The sequence below is a fragment of the Corythoichthys intestinalis genome, chromosome 15 (genome assembly GCF_030265065.1).
Source record: "Corythoichthys intestinalis isolate RoL2023-P3 chromosome 15, ASM3026506v1, whole genome shotgun sequence".
Lineage (NCBI taxonomy): Eukaryota > Metazoa > Chordata > Actinopteri > Syngnathiformes > Syngnathidae > Corythoichthys > Corythoichthys intestinalis.
In genome coordinates this window covers 28,914,322-28,941,905 of record NC_080409.1, presented here as the reverse complement: position 1 = coordinate 28,941,905, position 27,584 = coordinate 28,914,322, and the positions used below count along the sequence as shown (strand labels likewise).

Sequence of the window (27,584 nt, the reverse complement as noted above, 5' to 3'; positions counted from 1 at the left end):
GACGTCATTTGTTTAAAATTTAAAATATGGGAGTGAATAATTTTTTAAAGTTTTTTTTTTTTTTTTAAACGAAATATTAGACATCAATTAATGATTCTAAGCTTTTTGAATAATAAATATCTATATCTACTTACGAAATTAATTGGTTCTGTTCTGTTTTCCATGTCATAGCTTTAATCCGTTCCAGCTTTCAAAAATTCAGACATAATTTTCTTATAAAGCATAAAAATGAATTAAAAAATGTAACAAATACAGTGGCACCTCTACTTACGAACGTCTCTACATACAGAATTTTCAGGTTACAACGCCTCAACAGGAAAATATTGCCTCGTTACGAAAGAAATTTCAGGATACAAGAGGCAAAAATACAGTATGGGGTACTTGTTGCTTCTCACAGAATTTACTAAACTTGTTTACTGAACATACTCATAGCTGCCATGTTTATCATGCAATAAATCTAATTGTAAAATGTGCAGCAGATGGCGCTGCCGAGAAGGATGAAAGCAAATAAACACAACAGAGTCCACCACTTACTCCTTTATTTTTCAGTTATGTGACTGTAAATAATATAACTTTCTTTTGCCACTTTTTTTAACCCTTTCATAGGGCACTCATTTAAAGAAACACTTGGTAGTTTTTCAGTTTTGGTTGTTTGTAGCGACGCTGGTGGACAAAAGCGGTTTTGCCTTAAGGCAGACTGTGTTTCCCATGAGGACCAGCGCGTGGACATTGGTCTCTTGTGGTGGCCGCCATTACTGGGGTGTTAACACATCTCAGTAGCAGCCCAGCATCAGTCAATATAAAAAGTCACGTTAGCTGCTGCGAGGGTTGCCAACTCCCCAAAAATAAAAATATGGGACACCTTATTGATAGAGCCGGCCAGCCTGATAACCTTCACCTTTTGATAATTTTTTTTGTTTGTAAGTCAAAAGTGTTTTTTTTTAAATTTCATTTGAACGAATACACTAATTGTAATATAAGAATTTTACTCAAACCTGACTTAGGTGCATATTTCAGATATAAGCACATTGAAAAAACAATAATTATTGGGAATGTATTTTTAATACCTTTATTAAAAATGCAAACATAAACTGAGGTGCATTCAAAGTAGATATGTGCCGATTACCAGTTTCAAGCTATACCGTGGTATGAAAACGTCACTGTTTCAAAACCGCAAAAATTTTCCATCATACGTTCACTAATGAATTAGCTATTTTTTATGTCCCAAAAATGCAGGGAGAAATCCCTCAGTTGCAGCTGAAAGCCTCAACCCTCCCCCACCTCCAATATGATTTTGCATTTATACAAAATTAAAGGTTAGTAAACATTGTCATAAACGTTTCCCACCAGGTACGAGAGTTAATTCCAGCGAGTTTAGTGTGTTTAGTGGTGGTAAAAAAATGTTTTTTTTTTTAAATCACTCTTGGGTTCAACGCCAGTGAGTGAAAGCCAGGCCAATGTTTATTCTGTATATCCGGGTAGCCTGCCTTTTTTTCCCTCCTCAGACAAAACTTTTTGTCTCTTGTTGCTCTGCCATCTTTGCAGAATTCGCGCAAACGCGTTCGCATCGACTTCCATCTTTATAATGAATGGGGAAAAGGGGAAGTGACGTATGCCGTAGTCAACACATTTGTAGTTTTTTTGTGTGGCAGAAACCTCCCTCCTCAAAGTTAATTAGTGCCGGTAAAAGCAATACAGACCCCCTCAAGATGTAAAAAGAGGTGTCATTGAACTAGTTTTCAGTCGACATATAATCACGTTATGAAAATATTTTATAAAAGGTTGAAAAGTTACCAAGTGTTGCTTTAAATCATTGCTGCCATTGACAGTGCCAGACGGACGTTACGTTTTTTCTTTTTGTAAATTACAAAAAAAAAATAGTAATTTGCCCTAAATCGTGACGGTGAATGGCCGTCCCTCTCATGATATCTTCATCATGTTTCATTAGACAGAAATGACGTCACGGTTGTTGTTTTTTCTAGTGAATCAGCGCCAAAAAAGACCGATCAACAGTCACGTGAATATTCAAAAATATGTCATGTTTGATTAAATAAAGTTTGTTTTGGGAAAGGATAGCAAGCGCTTGGAATGACATTTTTGTTTTGACATCAGCATAATACAAAAAAGCAAAATAAGGCTTACTGCACTACCCTGCAAAAAGGATGGGGGGGATAATATGATGAATGTGTAAATTGTATGTTATTGTCATTTGGTCACGTCTTGTCCATATAAAATCAAATTCAAAGGCAATTTGCTTGTAATCCAGTAGTGCAAAGAATTGTTCTTACATTTAACCGTTCATAGGGATCTGTTCAACTCATTGGCTGGCATTGACGGCATTAGACGTCCAATCCATTTGGACTGGGGAGGGTTGAATGAATCAATTTTCCGCTCCCAGTCCAATTGGACTGGACGTCTAACTCTGTCAATTTCACTGAAAGATTTCAAAATGACCAAAAATAGTCACTTGCCCTACAAAGGGTTAACATTCAATTATTTCATCATGCAGGAGTTCAAAAGCATCATTGAAACTTTTTCTGACAAAAAACTTCCCCCTCTTGAAATGATAAATTTTATTGAACAATTTAAAGTTCTAAAATGTAAAATCTTATTTTGCATAAAATGTTTGAAAATACGTTTTCCCCCTCATTTAGCTCAAGGTTTATTTTGGTCACATATGCATATTTTTTGTAAAACATCTTTTATTGTTGGTATATTTTTTTTCTTCTAAAAAGGAAAATTCTCATGTCAACCATTTACTATAAGATAAAAAAAAAAAAAAAACAACTTAATTCTAACTTGGTTGCAACAAGCATATATTTATTTGGTCAAAATTACAAATGCATATTTTTGTAACCAATATGCATTTCCCTTCTAAAATTACAATTTTTTTGGAAGGAAATTCTCAAGTTGAAGACTTACTACTTTGACATAATTTTTTTTAATTTTTCACAAGCATATTTTTTGCAAACTTACCCCAAAAAGTAATTAATTCAAACTTTTTTATAGCTTGTTTATTGTTTTTCTTAATTGAAGTTTTTCAAGGAAAATTTTTTTTGAAAACAAATCTACACACGTCTTTTTTTCTTGTCAAATTAATTTTTTCTTCATAAAAATACTAATGCTTTTCTTTGGCTAGACACTAGATTAGTTTTAAGTTATTTTCACACGAAATGTAGCCATTTTTCATAAAATTACCTTTTTTGGGGGTGGGGGGGTAATTCTAACCTTATTGTAAAATTATGAATTTGTTCATGTTACTTTGTCATGTAAAATCCAATTTTTTGGGGGGATGACTCTTAAAACGATTTTTAGATACGTATATACTATTTTGTGTGTTATTAGTCCCTACATTTTTATGGTCAAAGCGGAACTTTTCACCCAAAAAGTAATCTTTCAGTGCTTTAAAGGAAGAGTCGAAATCTCGTCTGTTGCCTTCATGTGCCCGCTGGCAAACAATCATCATTTGCTATAAGTCGCCAAAAACCTCTAAATAAACACAACTCTTTCAAAACAAGTTTTTCATCTGAAGATGTGATGACTGACACCAAAAAACGCTTCACGAGATGCGACAGCCACTTTACGACCGCCGGCAAGCTTGAAAATCCAAGTAGAATTTTTGGTGCATTTTTACAAGTAGTGGTGAGTCATCACGCAGGATCAACGCGTCAAGTCGGTTTGGCTGGCACTCAGGTCGCGACTCATTCTCAGACGATGATTTCCTTCCTAAACAAAAACAAACAAACAAAGAGGAATTGTTCCAGTGAATAAGCACAGGTGGGTAGAGTTAGAGTAGGTAAATATTTTAGTCAAGCATATTACTCTAATTAAAGTAGTCATCCCAGAAATTACTTGAGTAAAAGGTATAAGGTGAAAGGAATACTCAATGAGTAATTGCTTACAATGTCAGATTTTTTTACTTAAACACTGGAATATTTTTTTCTCAGCACAATATAGACAAATCCGAGTAGAGATTTGTGCACATTGCTCTCTAGTGGTGGTCGCCATTACTGGGGTGTTAACACATCTCAGTAGCAGCCCAGCATCAGTCAATGTAAACAGTCACGTTAGCTGTTGCGAGGGTTGCCAATTCCCAGTGTTGGGCACGTTACCTTAAAAAAGTAATTAGTTAGATTACTCACTTCTTCCAAAGAGTAACTGAGTTAGTAACTGAATTACTCTATAGTAAAAATAACTAGTTACCAGGGAAAGTAACTATTTCCGTTACTTTAAAAAGAACTTGTTTATGTCAAAGAATTTGAAATTTTCTGAGCAGTATTCGAGTCAGTGGAATAGAGAAGAACAGACAGGTAGTTAACTTGTTAGGTGCTTCAGCAGATTTGAATTGCTTACCACAGATGTCAACAAAAGCTTTGCCCCGGGACATAAATTACACATTACATGCAGGTTCTTTCCTTTAATTTCGACAAACTTGAAATAGTGTCTATATCTCCACCTCTTAAAGGACAATTTTTTTTCTGAATGCTCTGCCATCCCGACCCTGTGCATCTGTTTTGCGTATGTGTGTTTGCCGCACGCGCTGTTCCGGTTTGCTTGTGAAATCACCGACTCTGATTGGCCTACCACGACACATGACTCTAACCCTCAGCCAATCACAATCACTTCCATCGCATCTCTCAAGGGGCTGCATTCAGGTAGGCTCGTTTCCCGACAATTCAGGTCACCTTCAAAGCGCCTGCCGTCCTCAAGATGGAAGCAGAATTATTGCTGGCTGACAGTGGGAGATGGGAACGAGGCTAGCATCAGGTGTAGCAAACACAGAAACGTTACCAAACTTTGGAAAGCATTGTCTAATTGAATGAGCAGGGACAAACAGCTTGGAGTCAGAAGTTTGTGCGCTATTCTCGAACCTGAACGCACCCCAAGTCTTGGATGACAAATCAACAGAGCAGAGTCGAATCGACACGGCTGGTAGTTTCTTCAATTTATTCAAAGTAACGCACCGCTTTTGACCGTCAGTAACGGTAACGGCGTTGTAACGGCGGAAAAAGTAATTAGTTAGATTACCCTGTTACTGAAAAAATAATGCCGTTACATAACGGCGATATTTATAACGGCGTTAGTCCCAACACTGCTGGCAATTCCCCAAAAATAAAAATACAGTGCCCTCCATAATTATTGGCACCCCTGGTTAAGATGTGTTTTTTAGCTTCTAATAATTTTTTTTATTCAAATAATATGGGACCTTAATGGGAAAAAAAGAGAAAAATCCAACCTTCAATACAAGTGCATTTATTCAGTGGGGGGAAAAAATCCCACATAAAGAATTATTTGACATCAAATAATGTGTGTCACAATTATTAGCACCCCTGGTGTTAATACATTGCACAACCCCCCAGTTGAAGCCTGGGACAGTGTGATTTGGTCAGATGAGACCAAGATTGAGCTTTTTGGCAACAAACACTAAGTGGGTCTGGCGTGCCACGAAAGATGCGCATGCTGAAACGCACCTCATACCCAATGTGAAGTATGGGGGTGGGTCAGTGATGCTGTGGGGCTGTTTCGCTTCCAAAGACCCTGGGAACCTTGTTAGGGTGCATGGCATCATGAATGCTTTGAAATACCAGGACATTTTAAATCAAAATCTGTTGCCCTCTGCCCGAAAGCTGAAGATTGGTCGTCACTGGGTCTTTCAGCAAGACAATGACCCTAAACATATGGCCAAATCTACACAGAAATGCTTCACCAGACACAAAATCAAGCTCCTCCCATGGCCATCTCAGTCCCCAGACCTTGTTTTGTTGGCAAAAGGGGGTTGTACAAAGTATTAACACCAGGGGTGCTAATAATTGTGACACACATTATTTGATGTCAAATAATTATTTCTATATCTGGGATTTTTTCCCCACTCAATAAATGCACTTGTATTGAAGGTTTGATTTTTCTCTTTTTTTCCATTAAGGTCCCATATTATTTGAATTAAAAAAAATATATATTAGAAGCTAAAAAACACATCTTAACCAGGGGTGCCAATAATCATGGAGGGCACTGTATGGGACACCTCATTGGTAGAGCCGCCCAGTCTGATAAACGTCACCTTTTGATAATTTTTTTTGTTTGTACGTCAAAAGTGTTTTTTGTTGTTTTTTTTAACGAATACAGTAATTGTAATATAAGAATTTTACTCAAACCTGAATTAGGTGCATATTTCAGAGTGATATAAGCACATTGAAAAACTATAATTATTGGCAATGTATTTTTAATACCTTTATTAAAAATTAGGGCTGTCAAAATTATCGCGTTAACGCGCGGTAATTAATTTTTAAAATTAATCACATTAAAATATTTGACGCAATTAACGCACATGTCCCGCTCAGAAAGTATTCTGCCTTTTTGGTAAGTTTTACAGCAAGGCTTTTTATGCTGTCCAACAGCGAACTCTTGTGGTCGCTTTGCGACATGGTTTATTGTTTTCTTACCAGTTCATTATGGCTGCATGACGTCTCGGGCTGATAATGTTGTGCTTATATGATCCTTGGACAAGATTTGTCCGTAAGTATGGTTGTTGTAAAGAATGTACATATTATGTTAGTAAGCGAAATGTTATATTTTTTGTATGAGACGCTTTTTGTTTATGTTTAGTGAACCTGTATAGCGTGCTAAGCTAACGTTGTTGCTAATGCAATGCTTGTGTACTTTTATTTTGTAGTTTTACGACGGTCTAAAGAGGACAATGGTTTTTTATTAATAAATCAGATGAAAAAGGAAGAAGAATTAGCGTTCGCTAGCTGTCTAGCTTTGAAAAAAATGTAGACGCTTCGGAGTGAGGACAGCACAGACAGATTTAAATGACAGTAGAGTGAAATGCCCACTACAGTCCTTATGTACCGTATGTTGAATGTATATATCCATCTTGTGTCTTATCTTTCCATTCCATTCCAACAATTTATTTTACAAAATATATATATAATTTACAGAAAAATATGGCATATTTTATAGACGGTTTGAATTGCGATTAATTGCGATTAATTACAATTAATTAATTTTTAAGCTGTAATTAACTCGATTGAAAATTTTAATCGTTTGACACCTATTAAAAATGCAAACATATACTGAGGTGCGTTCAAAGTAAATATGTGCCGATTACCGGTTTCAAGGTATACCAAGGTATGAAAACGTCACGGTTTCAAAACTGCAAAAAATTTCCGTCATACTGTCACTAATGAATTAGCTATTTTTTATGTCCCAAAAATGCAGGGAGAAATCCCTCGCTTGCAGCTGCAAGGCTCAACCCTTCCCCACCGGTTGTTGCTCAGTGTCAGTGAGTTAGCTGTGCTACCCAATGGCTAGAGGAGGCGAAACTCCTGAACTTTTTCCTCCATCAAAGAAAACAAAATTGCTGGTATGGGAATACTTCGGCTACGGAAAGTTACAGACGGCTGCGGCTTAGAGGAGGTGGGTCAACCGACATGTAAAACATGTTTGCGGAGAGTGACTGCCAAGGAGGCAATACCTCCAATATGATTTCGCATTTATACAAAATTAAAGGTTAGTAAACATTGTCATGAATGTTTCCCACCAGCTACGAGAGTTAACTCCAGCATGTTTAGTGTGTCTAGTGGTGGTAAAATGTTTTTTTTCTCTCTCCGGCAATTGTCTGTGTTGAGTAAGAGTGTGTATAATGTAAACATGATACGAGTCATACATACATGCTTTTTATGGAAAATAATGCAATTCTTTTTGTTCTGATGGTAATTACGTTGGCTGTGGGCTTAGGTCCACCTAAAGGACAGCATTTATTTTAATTGTATTTAGAGTATTTCAGTTGTTTTTTTGTTGTCATTTTTTACATTTATTTGAACTTAACATTTTAACTTAACATACAATTTGCTCATGTTTTGAAAAATAAAAATCCTGTTCTATGGAAAAAAGTTTTTTATTTTTTTAAAACCCAGATATCACTAACACATTTTAGAGCTGTAATTGCAATGCTGTGATACCGTAAATCTGTGATATTTTGACTCAAGGTTATCATACTGTCAGAATCTCATACAGGCACATGGGTAGTTCAAAGCCCCCTCAGCAATAACACTTTCACAAATGATCACTCTAAAAATGTGAAAATGTAAACGAAATAGAGAGTACAAAAATATAATACAAACAGTGAAAATAAAGTACACAGGAAGAACAAGAAAACAAATGATCATCATTTTGAACATGCTTTTTACTTAAGTTTCACTCAAACTTCTTATTATCTCAACACATTCTATGTTGTCTTCTGGTATCATAATGAAAACCCACAGTATCTCAGCCAATGAGATGAGCGGTACGTCACTGTTACCATCAGCTAACTGGTCAGAAAATAGGAGAGGCGGGGTTAATGCGTTCCCCTAAATATTCTTGAAAAGCACCATACCAGTATTCATTCGTTCTTCAAATAAAACACTATTTTCGATTTACATGATAATACAGGACAGAGCGTCCCTTGTAAGCTTAATACAGAATGCTTACTTCTGTTTCTGAATATGGGACTATCCCGTATTTCAATGGATGGTTGGCAACTCTAGCATTTGCTGGCCGCGGGCAGCACACCCCAGCAATGGCGGACGGGGTACTTCCGGTTGTTTTTGGATTAGTCTTTTTGAACTGTCGTTTTTTAATACTGTACTATAGCCTGTTACATGACCATTTTAGACAAAAATCAAATCCCGACTACAAAAACCTACAGAAATGAAATGTCACCCATCCAAAGAGCATGACTGTCCTCTAGTGGGGAAGACTTGTTTCCTACCATGAAATTAAAACAATCATAGCTCCAGTTTTCTGTGATCTATCAGTGCCAAATAAAACCTAGGAGAAAAGTTAAAATTCATGCTTTTGAATAAAGTTTATGGCAGCGCTCTATGTGAATTAGTTTATTTTTTACGGCAACGCCACTTGATTTAACAGGCTGGTGTGATCATAGGAATTCCAACTGCATGCTTGTCTGTGGTCACTTGACTGTATTGTTTCATCTGATTGGTATAATGGAGTCATGTGATTATTGTTGCAACGTCTCATTGTTTGTCTGGTATAGCCATTGGTGGCATCTTTGGCCAAAAATAAAAGTCTAATACGGAGAATAAAGAGGAAAAATGTAAGGACTCCAGTGAAACCCAAAGTAGTGGAGTAAGAGTAGTGTTTCTTCAAAAATCTATTCAAGTAAAAATTTTGGTGTGCTAAACTACTTAGAGGAACATTTGTTTAAGTTAATAAAGTAAATGTTAGAAATTTCAGTGAAAAATGTTGATTTTAGTGGCTGCACTTACTTGGTAGTGGCGCTGAGTGAGCGGGGCCTCCTGGGCCACGTTGAGAACCCCGAGTGAGCTGGCCCGCTTCAAGCTGCGCCCCCCGCCGGGCGTGGAATCAAGTGGGGTTAGGGGTCAAGAGACGAGGGGGAAGAACACGCGTGGCTCGGTTAATCGCACTGGCTCAGTCACTAGGACGGCTCGTTGTCAAGCCCCGGTTGTCGTGTTGCATCTTGGGAGTGATGATGATGATGAAAGTAGTGACGTCATTCATGAAAAATGGCTTTTAATGACGTTTGAATTATGCAAGCAAATAATTCATTGTTGTTATTTGACAACAAAATCAATTACCATTTTTTGATTTCTATTTTTTTAACCGATTCTAAAAATGGGTGAAAGATCAAATAGTGTTTTTTTTTTTTTTTTTTTTAAATAAAAAAAAGGGTTAAAACAGTACTCTTGATTTTTATGTATAATGGGTTTTATTTGCAACCCTAATAAAAAGGAAAACAATATTCTCTTGTCATTTCAGAATTTTTAAGTTTTAGTTAAAAAACAAATTGGAAACCTTAATATTCTTTTTAGATTTGAAATGTTTAAAAAAAATTGTTTTTTTTTTTGTTTTGATTTCAAGATTCTCGATCTTTCATCGAAGGCAATAGAATTTCTATTTATATTTTCCTTTAGCGAGAAACATGAAGTCAATTTACATATTTTACTTTCGCATGCCACGCAAAATGATGTGGCAGGCAGTCTACGAGTTTGACGCCAGTGATTTAAGCTCTAGCCAATTTAACAGAAAAATGGTATTTGCAAGAACCTTTTTTTTTTTACATTTTAAACGAAAAAAAAAAAAAAAATTCAGAAATTCAGAAAGACAAAAAAACCCCAAACTTTTTTACATGAATAGGGTTGTAATGTTACTGGAAAAGTTTTAATTTTGCCAGAAAAAAATGAAAAACAAACATTTCATTTGTAAAACTAACTGAATTTGAGTAATAATTTCATAACTTTGAGTCACTTCAGTTTACAAGATATTTGTATTTTAATATTAACAAATTTTACTGTAAATGAGAAAAATTTCCCTGCGATTGGTTGGCATTCAATTCAGGGTACCATGCCTGCTGTCCATAGTTAGCTGGGTTAGGCTCCAGCACCTCTACAACAGTGTACATTTGGTTTAAAAAAAAAAAAAAAAAAAATATATATATATATATATATATATATATATATACATATATGATAGTGAAAATTTCACGAGTCTCTTCATTTTACAAAATAATCAGAAAAGGATCCATAATTGTATTGTACGTAAGTTGTCATTTAAAAAAAAACTTTTGTAATTGAAAATCTATTTTATAACAACGTTTTAATCATAGATTTAAAAATGTGTAACTTAAAAAAAAAATAAAAAAATAAAAATAAAATACAATAAAAAGTCAGCTTTTGAAAGTGATAACCTTAAGCAAATTTGGACAAGAAAAAAACAAATTTGATGAAAGACCAATTTCTGAGAAAAAGTTTCAAATAAAGGTGACATCATCATCATCATCATTTTTCATCAAGACCCCAAAGACAGGAAGCAGGAAGAGAAAGCAGACCAGAGAGCACATGCGGGTCAACATTCAAGTGTCATTTATTCTTAATTTAGAAAAAATAAAAAGACCACAAAAGCCATGCAGCAACCATAAAGTATATTCCTTTCAAAATAAAAGCACACGTGAGAATAAAAGCCCAGAGCAGCCCACACCAGATGCAATAAATATTAGTGGACATGATCAATACCAAAAAGTCAAGCAGACATTGCGTAGCATAGCCAGATGGCAGCTGACTGTGTCCTTGTCTTTTATTTTATAAGCGCCACCAGGAAAATAACTCTTCCTGTCCGAGAACTCTTTAGCTTTTGGTTAGCGCGGCAGGCACCCCCCCGCAGGCCCGTAGCTCCAGCGACTGCCTCCTGACCTTGACCGACTGAAAGAGCAGCTAGGTATGTTTTTTAATTTGCTTTTTTGGGTTATAGTTACCCGGGGTTTTTGGGTTGACCGCCGCTTCCGCCGCCTTTGAGCTTGCGCACCAACTTCTCGCTGCTGCGGCGCAACGATGCTCGCAGTTTGCTGAAGGAGCCGCTTCGCTTCAGGGCGCCCGAGCCGTCCTGGTGGGGTGAAGGTCGCCGGGCACAACATTAGGAACACACTCGCTAGTCATTCAAAATGGGCTATATGGGCTCCCTTTAGTGGAACACCAAGAAATTGCACAATTCAGTTCGCAGGGACAAAAATGGCTACAAAACTATTTTGCAGAACTTTTCTTTCCTGTATTCTCTCTTTGTATGGCGGAAAACACAGACAAGACTGAAACAGCAGTTTCTGCTCTTGCAATCCTCTTTAAAATAAACTGCTGTATTTTAAGCCAAAACAACTGTTGTGTTTAATAGAAACATATGTCTATATGCTGCAATAGCAGATTCATGGTGCATTAAGCCCCCGAACTATTTTTAATCTGCCCGTTTTACCCTGGAAACCCCCATCTGCAGACGTCGCGCAACCGTTTTTGTTTCAACCCAGCCATGAAAACAAGGTAAGTAATTATATTTTTAATTCAAAATGTCTGTCATTTTTAGGTTAGAATCATTAATTGATGTCTAATATTTTGTAAAAAATAAAAAAAAAAATAAAATAAACGACTTTAAAAAATTATTCACTCGCATATTTTAAAACAAATTACGTCACAATGAAAAAAAAATGGCGTCTGTAAAAAATTCACGGATATCTACCTCATAACTATCGCTTAATTGTATTTTTTTGTTACGGTCGCATTTTCCCCGATATGTTAGATGATAAATAATCGATCCAAACAAAGAAAAATTGGGGGGGGGGGGGGGGGGGGGGGGGGGGGGGGCGTTTTAAAGGGTAAATATATGAAAAAAGAAAATCTCGACCACTCCTTGATGTCTGCGATTTCTGCATCGCGACCCTTGTTATGTTACCATGTTTCACCCATAAAATCCCCAAAAAATCCAATCATTCACAGCTGTGTCCTGACACTCAGTGATACATGCGACATGGAGTTTCTGGATCGAAACAAGGTAAGTATGCGATAATATCTCATTAAAGTCATGGGGTCTGTAATTCTGCTCTCGCATGCTCTCGCCTCCAGATAGGGTTTAAAAAACATTTTTTTTCTTAAATGCCCTCCTGTCCAAAATTTTACTTACCCCAGAAAATTGAGATTTTAAGCTTTCAAATGATGTATCACACATGCATATTGGACAATTTTGAAATTTGGACAAATTGGGGGTCTCAGAGCGGGTCTTCAAGTCACCTGAGTGTTTTCCGCCATATTCTAAATTCTGTTTGACATATTGGTGATATTGTTGCATCGTTTTTGGTGTTGTACATTTAACCTATAAAGGGAATCCTGAGTAAAATGACATGTTTGTTCTGTATGCTGTATTTTAATGTTAGTAACTCAAATAAAGTGTTAAAATGCCTGTGACAGCATAAAAAAAAATCTTAAATAGCGTTATTATGTGAATTAAAATCATATTTTGAGACAACTGGACTATATACAAAAATTTGGCTAAGCGCAGATGACGAGAAATGAGTCTTTTAATCTGCCGTTTAGCCCCGCCTGTCATTATAGCGCTCTACCGCCTCCATCTGGGGGATGACGTTGGCAGAGAAATGATTTCAGCTATCGTATTTTTTGGACTGTAAGTCGCAGTTTTTTTCCATAGTTTGGCTGGGGGTGCAACTTATACTCAGGAGCGACTTATGTGTGAAATTATTAACACATTATGATATTTCACATGCTATTTTGGTGTTTTGGAGTGACAATGATGGTTTGGTAAACTTGTTAGCATGTTCTTTATGCTATAGTTATCTGAATAACTTAATAGCTATGGCCACATTCGCATTCTGCCTTTGGCAATGTGTGTTCAAGTCTTTTTTATATTGAAATGCATGCTTTGAGTTTGTGGCGCTTTCACGCCCAAGTGGGGGCGCACTCGCACTTATTTACGCAAAGAATGCTCACACGCCAGAAGAAGACTGACAGCTAAGCAGCGTCTTTGAGCGAGTGGGCGAGAGACAGAGAAACTCTGCTGTGAACCTACATTCATTGTTTATGCTTGTAAAATATCTCTACAAAAGCAACGCCTGTGTGTATCATCTTTTCTCTTGTTGTTGTGCTTTCCACCCGCGATCGGACACTTAGAGCCAGTTGTGTGGTTGTTTGAACGATGTGCTAATGCTAGCGAACGCATGCTAACCGTTTGTGTCATTGCTGTAATAGCACCTAATTATCATTTATTTACGTTGATGCGAACCTGTTTGGTATCAACGACGAAATTGATTCAGCAAATTATAGGGACGTCCAGCATCGTCATTTGGGAGTTAAACTCGCTGTATAGCCAGGACCGAGCCGCAGCCTCCTGGTGAGGACAGTATATTTGCATTTCCTTGTTCATGTATCATGTAACATCATACTGTACTCTAATTCAGCATGTTGTTCTCTATTGTATTTTTATAATAAATTGCCTTTCAAGATGACATATTTGTTCTATGTGTTGGATTTTATCTTGTAAATTTCCCCCCAAAATACAATTTATAATCCGGTGCGACATATATGTATTTTTTCCTCTACGTTGGGCATTTTATGGCTGGTGCGACTTATACTCAGGTGTGACTTATAGTCCGAAAAATACAGTGATTTAGAATTCAGCCCATTAAGGGGGAAGATTCAGAACGAGGAAAATGCGACAGAGAGCAGCAAAATGTCACCATTGTTTTCTCATTGTTTTCTCTCTCTACTCCAAAAATTAATTTTTTATTTTATTTTCACACTCCTGTGATTCCATAATTGCAAACATAATCGGTTAGTTGATTAAAAATTAATTAAAAAATAAATTTAAAGTTTTTTTTTTTTTTTAAAGAAATGTATTAGACAAAGCCAAATATAACAAAGTTACAACAATGTGGTAAGAACCAGATTGAAATGATTCACCTATAGAAAGCAAATAATAAAAAGCAAAATAATTTTTAAAACGTAAAAAAATCAATTAAATAAAAAGTTATACATAACCAAGAGTAACAACCATGAGCTACGACTGTATTAAAGTACAGTGATCCCTTGATTTTCGCGGTTAATAGGGACTGCACCTCCGACGTGATAATCGAAACCCACGAAGTAGAGGGGTTGCTCATTTATATATATATATATATATATATATATATATATATATATATATATATATATATATATATATATATATATATATTTTTTTTTTTTTTTTTTTTTTTTTGGTGTGTTCAATATATATATATTCAGATATGTATTTATTCAGATTTAGCATTGGAAAGATACATACAGTATAAGACATGATTTTTCCCGTTTTTTCCCCCAAAGTACCATATTGGCCCGAATATAAGACGGCCCTGATTATAAGACGACCCTCTTTTTCAAGACTCAAGTCTGAAAAAAAGACTTCTTGAACACCAAATTAATTTTTACACAGAAAATAATTACAGTACATCCGAAACAAATGATTATAACACTATATTTGAGAGAAAAAGCATGTTATTTTGCCTCATTCAAATCTTAATATCTGAACATTTCAATATAACTAAAGTTCAATCACATTCGTAAATGAATGGCTTCTCGTTTTTGAAATGTAAATAAACCAATCTATTGTGATAAAACAACAAAATTGCAATTACTGCATTAACCAACAAAGTGAAGTCTAACTAACTGTAGTCTTGAAACAAATCTGAATAAGGAAAAACATTGCAATAAAAGAATGCAAACTGGTTAAACTTGAGAGTAGCTGAGCTCTCTCATGACAGAACATCGCTTCAATGATATCTGGCGCCATCTAGCGTCGTGAATGGGTATTACGTCTACACCGCGAATATAAGACGACCCCCTCTTTTTCAGTCTTATTTCAATGCAAAAAACACTGTCTTATATTCGGGCCAATACGGTATAATTCTTTATTAAATTCTTAATTGAGTGAGTCCTCTCAATTCAACTCATGCTGATTAGAACAGCACACGACAAGACGATGAGTTGCCATTGCGACTACAGCCAATGTTTAAAGAGTTAAATGAGGCGGCATCTTTGAAAAGTAAGACTCTGGCAAGTTCAAAGAAGCTCCCTTGTCACTCATTGTTAACTTTAACAAGCTGCAGCTGCCTGGTGAAAAAGAAAAGCAGGAAGAGTGAGAGGCTGTACGTGATCGGATGGGGCATTTCTACGAAATCCTGTATTTTTTTTTTTTTATTGAAAAAAAAAAAAAAATCCGCGATGGACTGAAGGTGCGATGTTTGAAGCGCGAAGTAGCGAGGGATCATTGAATAGGTACTTATATGAAAAATATTTAACCGAAAATATGTATGAGATAAAGCCAAACATAACAAAAAATTACAAGATAGAGACGAACCAAACTGAAGTGTGTTCAACTACACATAACACAAGCTATCCAAGTATAAGTTGACAACCTTAACTCATTAGCTCCCAATGACTGCGCTAGACATCCAATCCATTTGGACCGGTGCGCATGGATTGGACGTCTATCACTATCAATGGTATTAAAACAATCATTCAATGCCAGCTCTCCCAGTTCAAATGAATGAATTTAGAACATTGCTTCTGTGACAGCAGAAGAAAAAGCTTCATACTCAAAATGGAAGTGAGCAACAAATTCAAGTTTTATTAGAAGTTAAAGATGCGCACATACGACAGCAGCAGGAAAGCACGAGCAGGAAAAGATTAGTATAAGAAGAAGAACAACAAGAGACTTTACAGCTGTGATTGGTTTTCACTCCTTTATCACTACAGTTTGGATTTTAGCACTATAATGTTCACTAAAGGTCCCTTAGTCGTGACTGGGGAGGAGTGAACGACTCCGGGCGCAATGCTTTATAATTCCCCAAGTCCTCAGTCACAATCAGGGGATTTTCATCTACAACATGGCCGCATGCAAACATCTCCATGGCCTCACAACATAGCCGCTATTTACACACTGTTTTTGTGTTAGGGGTATGGACAGACGACATGTTTTTTGGCCAAACAAAATCCAAGTTTTGTGCTCTAAAGCTTCATTTATGGACTTTGTACATGTTAAATGCTTCAATTTCTAATAATTAACCTCTTTAATTTAAAACATTACTGTATTAATTTTACATTGGATCATTCAACTGATGGTGGGGGTTAAGTTTGCCACAACTTTATTACATTAATTAAAACAAATCAATTCATAAAATTAGCTAAATAAGTAACCCCACATTAAATGTTTTTTTTTTTTTTTTTTTTTTAACAACATGAAATCCTATTAACACTAAAATAATGCCCATGTTCTTCATGTAATCAATATTCAATTGTAGCTAATCAATTAATTAAAATAAGTATAATTTTGTTCAATCTTATTTTATTACTGATCAGGATTACCACCAGTGCTTTATAAGCCTGGCGAGCCACCAGGCTTTAATTGCCTGCCTGCTAGGCCAATACAGTGCTACAAAACAAAGTACAGTGGTACCTCTACATACAAAGTTAATTCGTTCCAGGACCTTGTTTGTAAGTCGAAATGAATGTATGTCGAGCAGGCTTTTCCCATAAGAATACATTATAATTCCATTAATTCGTTCCACAGCCCGAAAACCTACGCTTATTCCTTAAAAAATACAGCTGGTACTATTGCAAATAGCAATTACACAGAGCAAAACAAATGAATTATGAATAAAATCTGAATAATAGCAATAATAATAACAGTACCAATAATAATATAACGAATCGGGGTTCTAATGTATCAGTTGTGTTTTGCGTGGTGAACCTGAACGCACCGCAATGGCTGATGTAACAGAGGACTTTTTTCTTTCACTTTTCATGTTCAGCTGTGGTGGACAGTAGGCCTGGTGTGTTGCACAAGTTCTGAAATAAATGATTAAAAACCTGACGAAGCTGGCGATTTTTTGGCAATGTTGCCACAATAATAATTGTCACCTTAACTTAGAAAGACTGGCAAATGGAGGTCTGAGGAGGAACGTCGAGATCTTAGACATTCTAGGCCGTATTGTCAAGCCAGTTCACGGACGCACACACCATGCTCATATTTTTCTATCGTTTTCATCTTCATTGCAATGGTAAGCCTCACCTTTTTCCTTTTTTTCACCACCTGCAATAACATTTTTGGAACCTATGTTGAATTCTCTCACAAGCAAATCCGCCGTGCGTCCGTCTTGCGGGAAAAGAAACACTGCGGCGCTGTCATAAATCGTCGTATTTCGAGCATGTCGTCGGATGTAGAAACAAATAGCGAGTCGAATTTTACGTCGGACGTCGAAAAGATTGTGTGTCGAAGCGATTGTATGTCGAGGTACCGCTGTATAAATTTTTTTTTACATATTTTAACTGCATTTTAACAGAGGCTGCTGGCTCGCAGTGATTAAGTGAACAAACCTGTCCCAGCTCTCTGCCATTGCACTGAAATTCCATTGTTCTTTTGTTATTTGTTTCACAAGTTTCAGTATTGTTGATCAATGGCTTACACATGACAATCATGATTTCAAAACTCCTGTAACGATTTTATTCATACAACAAAAACGTTGTGGGGCGCCAGTGGGATTCTCTACCACCAAGCTTTGCAAGTTTTCTGGGGGAAACCCTGATTCATAATAAATCAATTAACCAATATCTAAATAAAATAAATGATTAAAAATTGTTAAAAAAACAAAGGAATCGTTTTTCAAGGAGCATTTTGAACCACGTGCTGCTTTCACCACGTCCATTAGTAATCTCTCCTGATGCTTGTCATTGACTTCGCTATTCCCCACTTGCCAGTTTTACATAATATTGCTTTATTATATAAGTCATGTGACTATGATGTCATCGGCAGGGAAGTGTTTCAGTCGTGACTGGGCGAGAGTCCGTTTGGAGACCAAAAAGGAGAAGCGGGTGGCAAAGGACAACAACGTGGAAGTAGCAGAAGTCGTTAGACGGTGAAAAGAGAGCAAGATGTCACTGCAAAGCTCAAGGTGTCCATCACAGAAGACGAGCGTTTACAAGCGTTACAAGGCATCTGGAGGTTAAGCCTGCTGGGACGGGATGTAGAGGAATAGGATGAAGAAGAAGAAGAGAGGTTATCAGCAAGAAATGGAGTGTCGCGAATTATTAATGAAAGCCACCCATCCACAGAAAATATACAATAGCTAACGGAAGTCATTTTTGAAAATTTCCAATTTGAGCGGCCTTAAAACAGTTAACCATGAAAAGCACTATGCAAGAAAACGGGACAGATATGGTGCATGCCACACAAAACATGGCTGCTGACACACACAGCCACATCAGGCAAGAGTGCAAACACACATCAAATATGAAGTAGGAGTACAGTACAAAGCCCGTGTTGACATAGTCAAGATAAGGACGCATTATTCTTCTGGAGTGTGAGACTTTTAGTTTCCTGGTTTGTTGACAAAATGTCTGACACAGCGGGAGATGCGGATTGGTTGTTAGGGGCGCTAGGACTACTGTTGCTATGCAAAGTAAGATGCAGATCTAGATGGTATTAAGGAGGAGGGAGGAAAAGAGCGAATGTCTTAGCTGCACAAGCAGTTTTTAGGTGTAGGTTGACATTTTCGACACACAAAAGAGTCTAAAGGTGACAGAATAATGTTGTTAGTCAAAGAATGTCAACAACATGACAAGTTTTGGTGTTCGGATGAGCTGGCACTTGTTATCAAGCATCTACAACCTCCTTGTGCACGGTTCCATCAAGCAATCCAGCTCAGTTCAGTCTGATGGACCTAACTCATTAACTGTTACTCACGGCCATAGATGTCCATTCCAATTTAAATATTAAAAAAATTATCTTTATTGTCAATTTAACTCTAGGTTGACCCTATATTTTCAAAAAGTAAAACCAAACAAAAGTTAATAATTATCAATGTCGACTGTTATAAAATGCTATTATTGGGATCCATTGTTTTTTTACACTGAACTGAAGCATTATGCTTGACAGAACTATAACGGTACCTTGACTTGTGAGTTCATCTTATGATATGATTAAGCTCAGAACTATTTAAATTGAATAAAGTAAAAACATTATGTTTTTTTTTTAAATGTTATTTTCATTTTTTTTTATTAAAAAAATGAAGCTGCCTTCATTTTATATTAAAAGATATATAAAAGAAGATCAAGATGAACTCATTTACTGCCATTAATAGCAATCCTTCAATCGATCATCCACTCCAAATGGATTGGACGTCAATCACCCTGAATGGCAGCCAATGACAGGCACTCGAAAGTCAAGGTAGCGTAGCTTTCTAGCAGTCAATCACCAACATCTCCATGCGATTTTAAGCATAAAGTAAAATATAGCAAGGGCCGTGTACTGCACTTACCCCGTTCCACTCCACGCTCATACTCACTTCCTCGCCACCGTCGGGCCCACTCTCATACTTGACTGTGTCAGACGTTAAGCTCTCGCGGCTACGCTGCTTCTCCCGAGCCTCCGGCTCACCCAGCACGTCGGCCACGCGCTGCTTGTGGGCCGTGTCCAGGCCCTGTAGGAGGAAAGCGGAATCCTCGAATCTGCTAAATTGCTATATTGAACTCATTCGATGTCGTTGGAGGAAGAGGAGTACCCATCATTAAATAAATATGTCCACATTTATTCATTTTAATTTTTTTATTGTATTTAATTGAAAATTCATTTGTGTAAATGCTTATTTACTCCAATATTTATTATTTGTTCCATTTTGTATCCATTTCATTTTTTGTTTGTTTATTTTGGGGATTTCAAAAAAATTTATTTATCAATTTCCAATTATGTATATAGTTTTATTAGATCTTTTTTAAGAGATTTTTTTTTTTTATTAATATTTTTTCAAGTTTTTATTTGCCCAAATTCTGATGTATTCATTTAAATGCTTTTTATTTCAACATTTGTCCCATTTTTTAATGTATGTATTACTAATTTATTTCCAATTTTTGTATATAATTGATACTTTATTCATTTACTTTTGGAATGAAATTTAGATTTTTTTATACCGTATTGGCCCGAATATAAGACGGTGTTTTTTTGCATCTTAATAAGACTGAAAAAGTGGGGGTCGTCTTATATTCGCGGTCTAGACATTACACCCATTTACGATGCTGGATGGCGCCAGATATCATTGAAGCGATGTTCTGTCATGACAGATCTCAGCTACTCTCAAATTTAACCAGTTTGCATTGTTTTATTCCAATGTTTTTCTTGATTCAGATTTGTTTCAAGACTACAGTTACATTTAGACTTCACTTTGACGGTTAATGCAGTAATTGCAATTGTGTTGCTTTATCACAATAGATTGGTTTATTTACATTTCAAAAACCAGAAGCCATTCATTTACGAATGTGACTGTACTTTAGTTTACATATTTAAATGTTCAGAAATTAAGATTTGAATGAGGCAAAATAACATGCCTTTTCTCTCAAATATATTCTTATAATCATTTGTGTCAGATGTACTGTAATTATTTTCTGTATAAATAATAATTTGGCGTTCAAAAAGTCTTTTTTCAAACTTGAGTCTTGAAAAAGAGGGGGTGGTCTTATAATCAGGGCAGTCTTATGCTCGGGCCAATACGGTATATACATTACAGACAGTGGTATGAAAAATGATCTGAACCTTTTGGAATTTCTCACATGTCTGCATAAAATAAACATCAGATGTGATCTGATTTTTGTCAAAATCCCACAGATGTAAAAACAGTGTCTGCTTTACCTAAAACCACCCAAACATTTATAGGTTTTCATAATTGAAAGAGGATAGCATGCTAACAATGACAGAAAGGGGGAAAATAAGTAAGTGAACCCTCTGCCTAAGGAGACAAACAGCAATTGAAACCAATTTTACCAGAAAATTTAAGTCAGGTGTGTGCCCAATCACTGATGAGTGCTTTAAAGCTGACCTGCCCACTATAAAACACACACCTGGTAAGAATTGTCTTGATGAGAAGCATTGTCTGATGTGCATCATGGCTCGGTCAAAAGAGCTGTCTGAAGACCTGCGATCAAGGATTGTTGATTTGTATAAAGCTGGGAAAGGATACAAAACCATCTCTAAAAGTCTGAATGTTCATCAATCGACAGTCAGAGAAGTTGTCTACAAATGGGGAGAGTTTGGCACTGTTGCTTTTCTCCAAAGGAGTGGCCGTTCACCAAAGATGACGCCAAGAGTTCAGCGCAGAATACTCAGAGATGTAAAAAAGAACCCTAGAGTGTCTGCTAAAGACTTATAGAAATTACTGGCACAGTCCAATATCTCTGTGTACACATCAACTGTATGTAAAACCATGGCCAAGAATGGTGTTCATGGGAGGACTCAACGGAGAAAGCCACTGCTGTCTAAAAAAACGTTGCACGTTTAATGTTCACAAAAAGGCACTTGGACACTCCACAGAAGTTTTGGCAAAATATTTTGTGGACTGATGAAACCAATTGTTTGGGAGTAACACTCAACGTCATCTGTGGGGAAAAATGGAACAGCTCACCAACATCAACACCTCATCTCCACTGTGAAGCACGGTGAGGGAGCATCATGACTTGGGGCTGTTTTCTGCCTCAGGGCCTGGACAACTTGCACTCATTAATGAAAGCATGAATTCAAAAGTTTATCAGGATGGTTTGCAGGAAAACCTGAGGCCGTCTGTCAGACAGTTGAAGCTATTCAATTTTATTTGTATAGCACTATATCACAACAGGTTTGTCTCAGAGGGCTTTATAGAGTCATTTTGATACACAGTCAGATATAGTAGATGAATGAGATGAGTCCATGTCCTGGGCATCCCCCAATCCCTAGACCCTCCATGGCGGCAAGGAAAAACTAAAAAAAAAACACATGGGGAAAAAAAGAGAAACTGGGGAGAACCACAATCGGGAGAGATCCACTCCCAGGATGGACAGGCTATAGATGCACCAGGACTGATGATGGGTAGTAGCAGAAGCTAAGATGAGGATGGATGCTGCAACAAGACAATGATCCAAAACACAGAAGTAAATCAACTTCAAAATGGTTTTGGAAGAACAAAATACACGTTCTGGAGTTACCAAGTCAAAGTCCAGATTGAACCCCATTGAGATGCTGTGGCATGACCTAAAGACAGCAATTCATGCCAAACATTCCAGGAATCTAATTGAACTACAGCAATTTTGTAGAGAAGAATTGACCAAGATTAGTCCTGATCGATGTGCAAGACTGATCTGCAGCTACAGGAAATCTCTGGCTGAAGTTATTGCTGCCAAACGGGGGGCCACAAAATATTTAATGTGATGGTTCACTTACTTATTTTCCTCTCTTCTGTCATTGTTTGCATACTATCCTCATTAAAATATGAAAACTCACATTTGATGGTGATTTTATGCAGAAATGTGAGAAATTCAAAAAGGTTCAGATACTTTTTTATACCACTGTGTATGTATGTATTTTTAATTAGTTTTTGTTTACATTTTTAATCTAAGATTTTTTTAATGTAATAATGTCAATTTGTATTTATTTCAAAATATATTTTAATTTACATATTCCAATTTGCATTTATTTATTTCGTTTTGGCACTGTTGTTTGTTTATGCAACAAAAAATAATTTGACCCTTCGTTGGCCCATCAAACATGGTGAGTGTGACCCGAACAGGGTTTGTGTCAATGCTGTGGTTTGTTATCTAATTATTAATAATGTATGATTTAATCAATTTGTCACTGGTGGTACTCCCTAATAAGCGGGCGGCTGTTGACAGGCACCTGCTTCCTTGAGCGCATGGCGGCCTCCTCTAAGGTCTCGGCCGCCTCGAACTTGCCCTGCCGCTTGTACAGCGCGCCCAGGTTCTTCAGCGTGGTGGTGACGGTGGGGCTGCACAATCAATACGGAGCTTTAGCAGAACAGTGTGATTTGGTGCTCACGGGCTTTCAAATCACCTGTCCACTTTGCAAGCTTTGTACCAGCCGCCGTACTCTCCAAACGGTGAGCCGTCCTTCTGCTTGCCCTGCGAGAGGATGACATCATTGGTCACATGGCACTTGTACTTGAGAATTTCGGCTCAATGACAACTCACAGCACTCATATCCGAAAACATCTTGACCTTTTAATGAATGAAAATGCCCAGAAGGCAAAGAAAAATGGAATAAGTCCTGAGAATAACGGTAATAAGTATGACATCCACCCCCCCCCCCAAGATGTTTTTCGTAAGAATTTTTCCTTGCACAATGTATGAGCTCGATAAACACTAGCGAAAGTGTAAACCCATTGTTTAAGTGAGACTGTTCTCAGGATCGTGAGTGGGTTTGAGTGGGCTCACTCAATGAAGCATTTACTGTAATAAAGACACACAATTTTCAAAGTTATTCAGCGGGAAAGTAACATGTTTATAGTGCCTTTTTGGTATCTGACAGGGACTCGGTATGAGCATTTTCTCAGAATCAGGTGACTCAGACGCAAAAATATGCGATCGGTACATCCCTAAATATTTCACATTTTAATATTGACTGTGTGTTTGCGAAGCCCTTAGGAATTTTGGGGGGGGGGATTTTTTTTTTTTTTTTTTTTGCTCATGTAAAAACAACTTGACTTGGCAAATAATTTTAGGGTGTTTTTACCATTAGAATAACACTCTAAAATAGCTTAATTATATGAACAAACAATAATGACATTCAAAATAATGGAAAGACTTTAATGACATTGTTCTACTCCTTGTGGTGTGCCTAAATTGGCCACTTGGGAGCAGTATAATACGATTGCAATATAATTGGCGATGGCCTTATTTTAGTAATATTAGTCATTCTTAACAGCGACTTAGGTAAAATTTTGATGATTCTTTTTTTTTTAAATAAAAAAGAAATCATTAACCTGCACGTAACTTGGTGGATCTCCGCAAATTCAAAAGCAGCCGACGTTGGAACCGATCCGACAAGAAAATTAGAAGTTAAGCAGAGCCGGGGGGATTAACGGCGGCTTTGCTAATAACGAAGCAGCTGAGCTTCATCACTGCAGCGACTAATCCGCAAACTCAAGACGCTCGCTTCTTACTCCGGCTTTTCTGTACGATTTAGACGTAAGTAACCATAGCGACAAAGCAATTTCAATATCAATGCAGCAAGCAAGAGAAGATAATTCACTTTTTGAAGTGCTTTATGAATAAAAATATTTTTTAAACACTTTATTGAACCCTCATTGAACTGCCATTGATGACGTTCAATCGCTCCAAGCACTCCCGGTCCAAATGGATTTGAGGTCTAGCGCCATCAACGGCACTGAAACATGATCATTTGATGCCAGCTACCCCAGTTAGAATGGATTTCAGATCAACTGTATTGCTGTCAATAGCAGTGAATGAGTTAATTGCTAAAAAGAGCACATCAGTTTAGGTTTGTGCTTTTTTTTTTTTTTTTTCTTTTTTCAAAAAAATCGTTCACTGCCATTGATGTCCAGTCCAAATTTTTTTCAAAAAAATCATTCACCGCCATTGATGTCCAGTCCAAATGGATTAAACGTCTATTGACCTCAATGGCACTGAATGATGAGCATTTACAACCATCCTCCCCATTTAAATGAACTGGACATCAATCATCATCAATGGCAAGCAACGACTTAACTACTGTGACATTTAAGCAAATACATAAACTTAAGAATGTGATTTGGGACTATGACCAGAGTGTGTTTAGTTTTTATTCATTTAGATTTTAATAATTTAGATTTTAATTAAAATTAATTTATCCATGTATTGATTTATGAAATAAATAATATAAAAACTATATAAAAAATAAAAAAATCAAATATATTAATAATTCATAATTTTAGTAAATAAGTTTTTTTTTTTTAATCACCAAAAATAGTCACTTTCTCTCTGAATTTTTTTTTTTTTTTTTTAACATCCATCCGTCCATCCATCATCTGCCTCTTATATAATACATATTCATATCAAAAATTATCATTATTTATTAAATATTTTTTAATAAAAATAAAATTTGGTTGAGATATTAGACATTTGGAATCTGCATTTACTCAGTGGGTGCTATTGTAGGTGCTGGACGAATTTGGACCTGGACCGGCTGGATGTGAGTGAATTGTGTGACTCGCCTTGCTTTGCTCCTCCCTCTCTTCAGCGTGCATCCAAATGGGTTTGTTCTCACCTGCAGTGTAAACAATGACATCACAATGGTGTGCAACTTTTTGTGATAAACAGAGGTGTGCCGTCTACCGTCAACAGAGCCAAACTCCTTCTCGTGGGCCCGTGTAAGGATTTCTTTGTAGAGTGTCTCGGCCTGCTTGAACTTGCCTTGCTTGAGGTAACAGGAGGCCTGGTAGAAGCCAAAAAATAATGCATCAGAGAGAAAACAAACAAAATAATACCCGGCTTCCTCCTTCCTAACCAGATTGTTCTTGGTTTTGGCGACGTTGGGGTCATCGGGCCCCAGTTTGGTCTGGTAGATCTCCAGTGCTCGCATGTAGTAGTACTCCACCTCTTCGTACTTGCCCTGGTTCTGACACAGCAGGGCCAGGTTGTTGAGCTGCTTGGCCACATCCGGGTGGTCCTTGCCCAGCACCTGCAGCTCCAACACAAAACGGAGCGATCAAGACAAGGGCATTGGTTTGCATAGAGACGGTAGGGACATAACACTAGCAGCTTTTCAGGATGCTCAAATTGTCCCCACCAACTTTCAAGCTGCCTTATTTGCATTATGTATAATGAGTTCAGTTATATGGGTAATTTAGATCGTCTTCCCATATGTTAAAAGGATAGAATAGACCCTACCATTAGTAAGTGAACTATTTACATTATGTTCAGATTTACATTTATCCCTTTTCAATTGCTCAACGTGCCGGTCCATTTTCTTCCCCTCAAACGCACATTTGATTGGCTGATGACTTGATCCCCCCCGCCACAAAAACGCACACTCACACAACTCTGCCGACAGAAATACAACATGCCACCTCCGTCGATGAAGAGGGATATTAGAGCGTTTTTTTTTTCAGCCAGCACAAGCCACTGTAAGTAATGTAAAAAGACGTCACTGTTGTGGAGCTGGGGGAAACACTAGGGCTGCAGCTATCGATTATTATAGTAGTCAATTAATCGATGAACTATTTAGTTCGAATAATCGAGCAATCGGATAAGGAACATGAAAAATTAAAATACCTGAGCTGAGCCTCAAAGGTTTTTTTTTATTATTTTTTTATTTTTTAAAGAGGATCTATGTACAACAAAAAATAAATTGCCTAACTTACATAGCAAAAGTCTGCTAGCTTAAATGCTATAAAATGCTCTTAAATGGTTCAGACACATATTCCCACAAAAACGGATAAATATACCTATAAACTAAATTACGAATGCATTAAAAAACATATGCTCAGACAAAAACTTAGCTTACTTTGGTCTTAACAGGGAGCAGTTGGATTCAGCCATGTGAAATGAGGCAGACCAGAGGGCAGTGAATCCACTCTAATCAATACAACTAAATGCAAACACTTTCAAAACAAACCATTACAACAGCACTTTAATTAACCGAATACTCGAAGCAATAAAATTTAATTTGAATATTTTTTTCCCTAATCGAATACTAGAGTTAATCGATTAATCGTTGCAGCACTAGGAAACACCATTAATTTTGTTACTAAAATCTGACCTGCATCAGACTTAGCATAGCATTAATCTGTGTGAACTTGCTAACCTGCAGAACTACTCTGGTCAGGCAAGCCTCCACAAAGAACAACGAAATCAAGCTAGCTGTCCCTCATTTGGATCATTATTTGCATTATGTGCATTACCGTAATGCAACACGGTGAAGAATGGGTCCACTTCAGAGGGACACTGACATGAACATGAACTGACATGAAAAAAATAATCTGAATTGAAATCACACATCAGAATTTCATGAGAGTACTTTGGTTCAAGTCTTGGGGTAGTCTATAATGCCTCAGATGTAGATCGGTCCTTGGATATCTCAGATTTTTTTTCATTAATTTTTTTCCCAAATCACTTTTATATTAAAATACTTTAGTTTGAGTCTCGGGGTGGGCCAGTGTCCCCTGGAAGTGGACCCATTCTTGCACTTGCACTTCAAAATATTTCTTTATTAGTTTTTGAAAACAAAGATTTGAGTCGATCATTGTAACACGTGAACCAATACACATAAAAGAATAAGTCAATACAGATTTATTTTGCTTTGATCATTTCGTCTATCAATTAATTAGGTTAATATTGGTGAGAAATGAAGCCCTGACCCCCATTCAATAATCTGTTTGGTCTTATTAATGTCCTGTCCCCAGCAAAAAGTGTACATGCAGGTTATTCCGTTTTATATTGTCC

General features: G+C 36.9%; 1 protein-coding gene across 6 annotated transcripts in view; it reads right to left on the bottom strand.

The window, feature by feature from the left end:
* Positions 1-4: 4 nt before the first annotated feature.
* Positions 5-27,584, bottom strand: part of klc1a (kinesin light chain 1a) — a 47,664-nt gene continuing 20,084 nt past the window's right edge. The window contains exons 7-15 of one of the 6 annotated variants that reach the window (XM_057858996.1): positions 25,648-25,821; positions 25,476-25,575; positions 25,355-25,407; positions 23,197-23,264; positions 23,023-23,131; positions 19,673-19,807; positions 11,273-11,400; positions 9,270-9,342; positions 5-3,726 (exon numbers count right to left, since the gene is read on the bottom strand). In XM_057858996.1, the coding sequence (XP_057714979.1) occupies positions 3,661-3,726; positions 9,270-9,342; positions 11,273-11,400; positions 19,673-19,807; positions 23,023-23,131; positions 23,197-23,264; positions 25,355-25,407; positions 25,476-25,575; positions 25,648-25,821 (906 nt within the window). In that variant the 3' untranslated portion in view covers positions 5-3,660. Of the gene's footprint in view, positions 3,727-9,269; positions 9,343-11,272; positions 11,401-14,544; positions 18,341-19,645; positions 19,808-19,832; positions 22,250-23,022; positions 23,132-23,196; positions 23,265-25,354; positions 25,408-25,475; positions 25,576-25,647; positions 25,822-27,584 lie in introns of those variants that run through there. The other 5 variants (XM_057858995.1, XM_057858997.1, XM_057858998.1 and 2 more) reach the window with 5 other exon arrangements.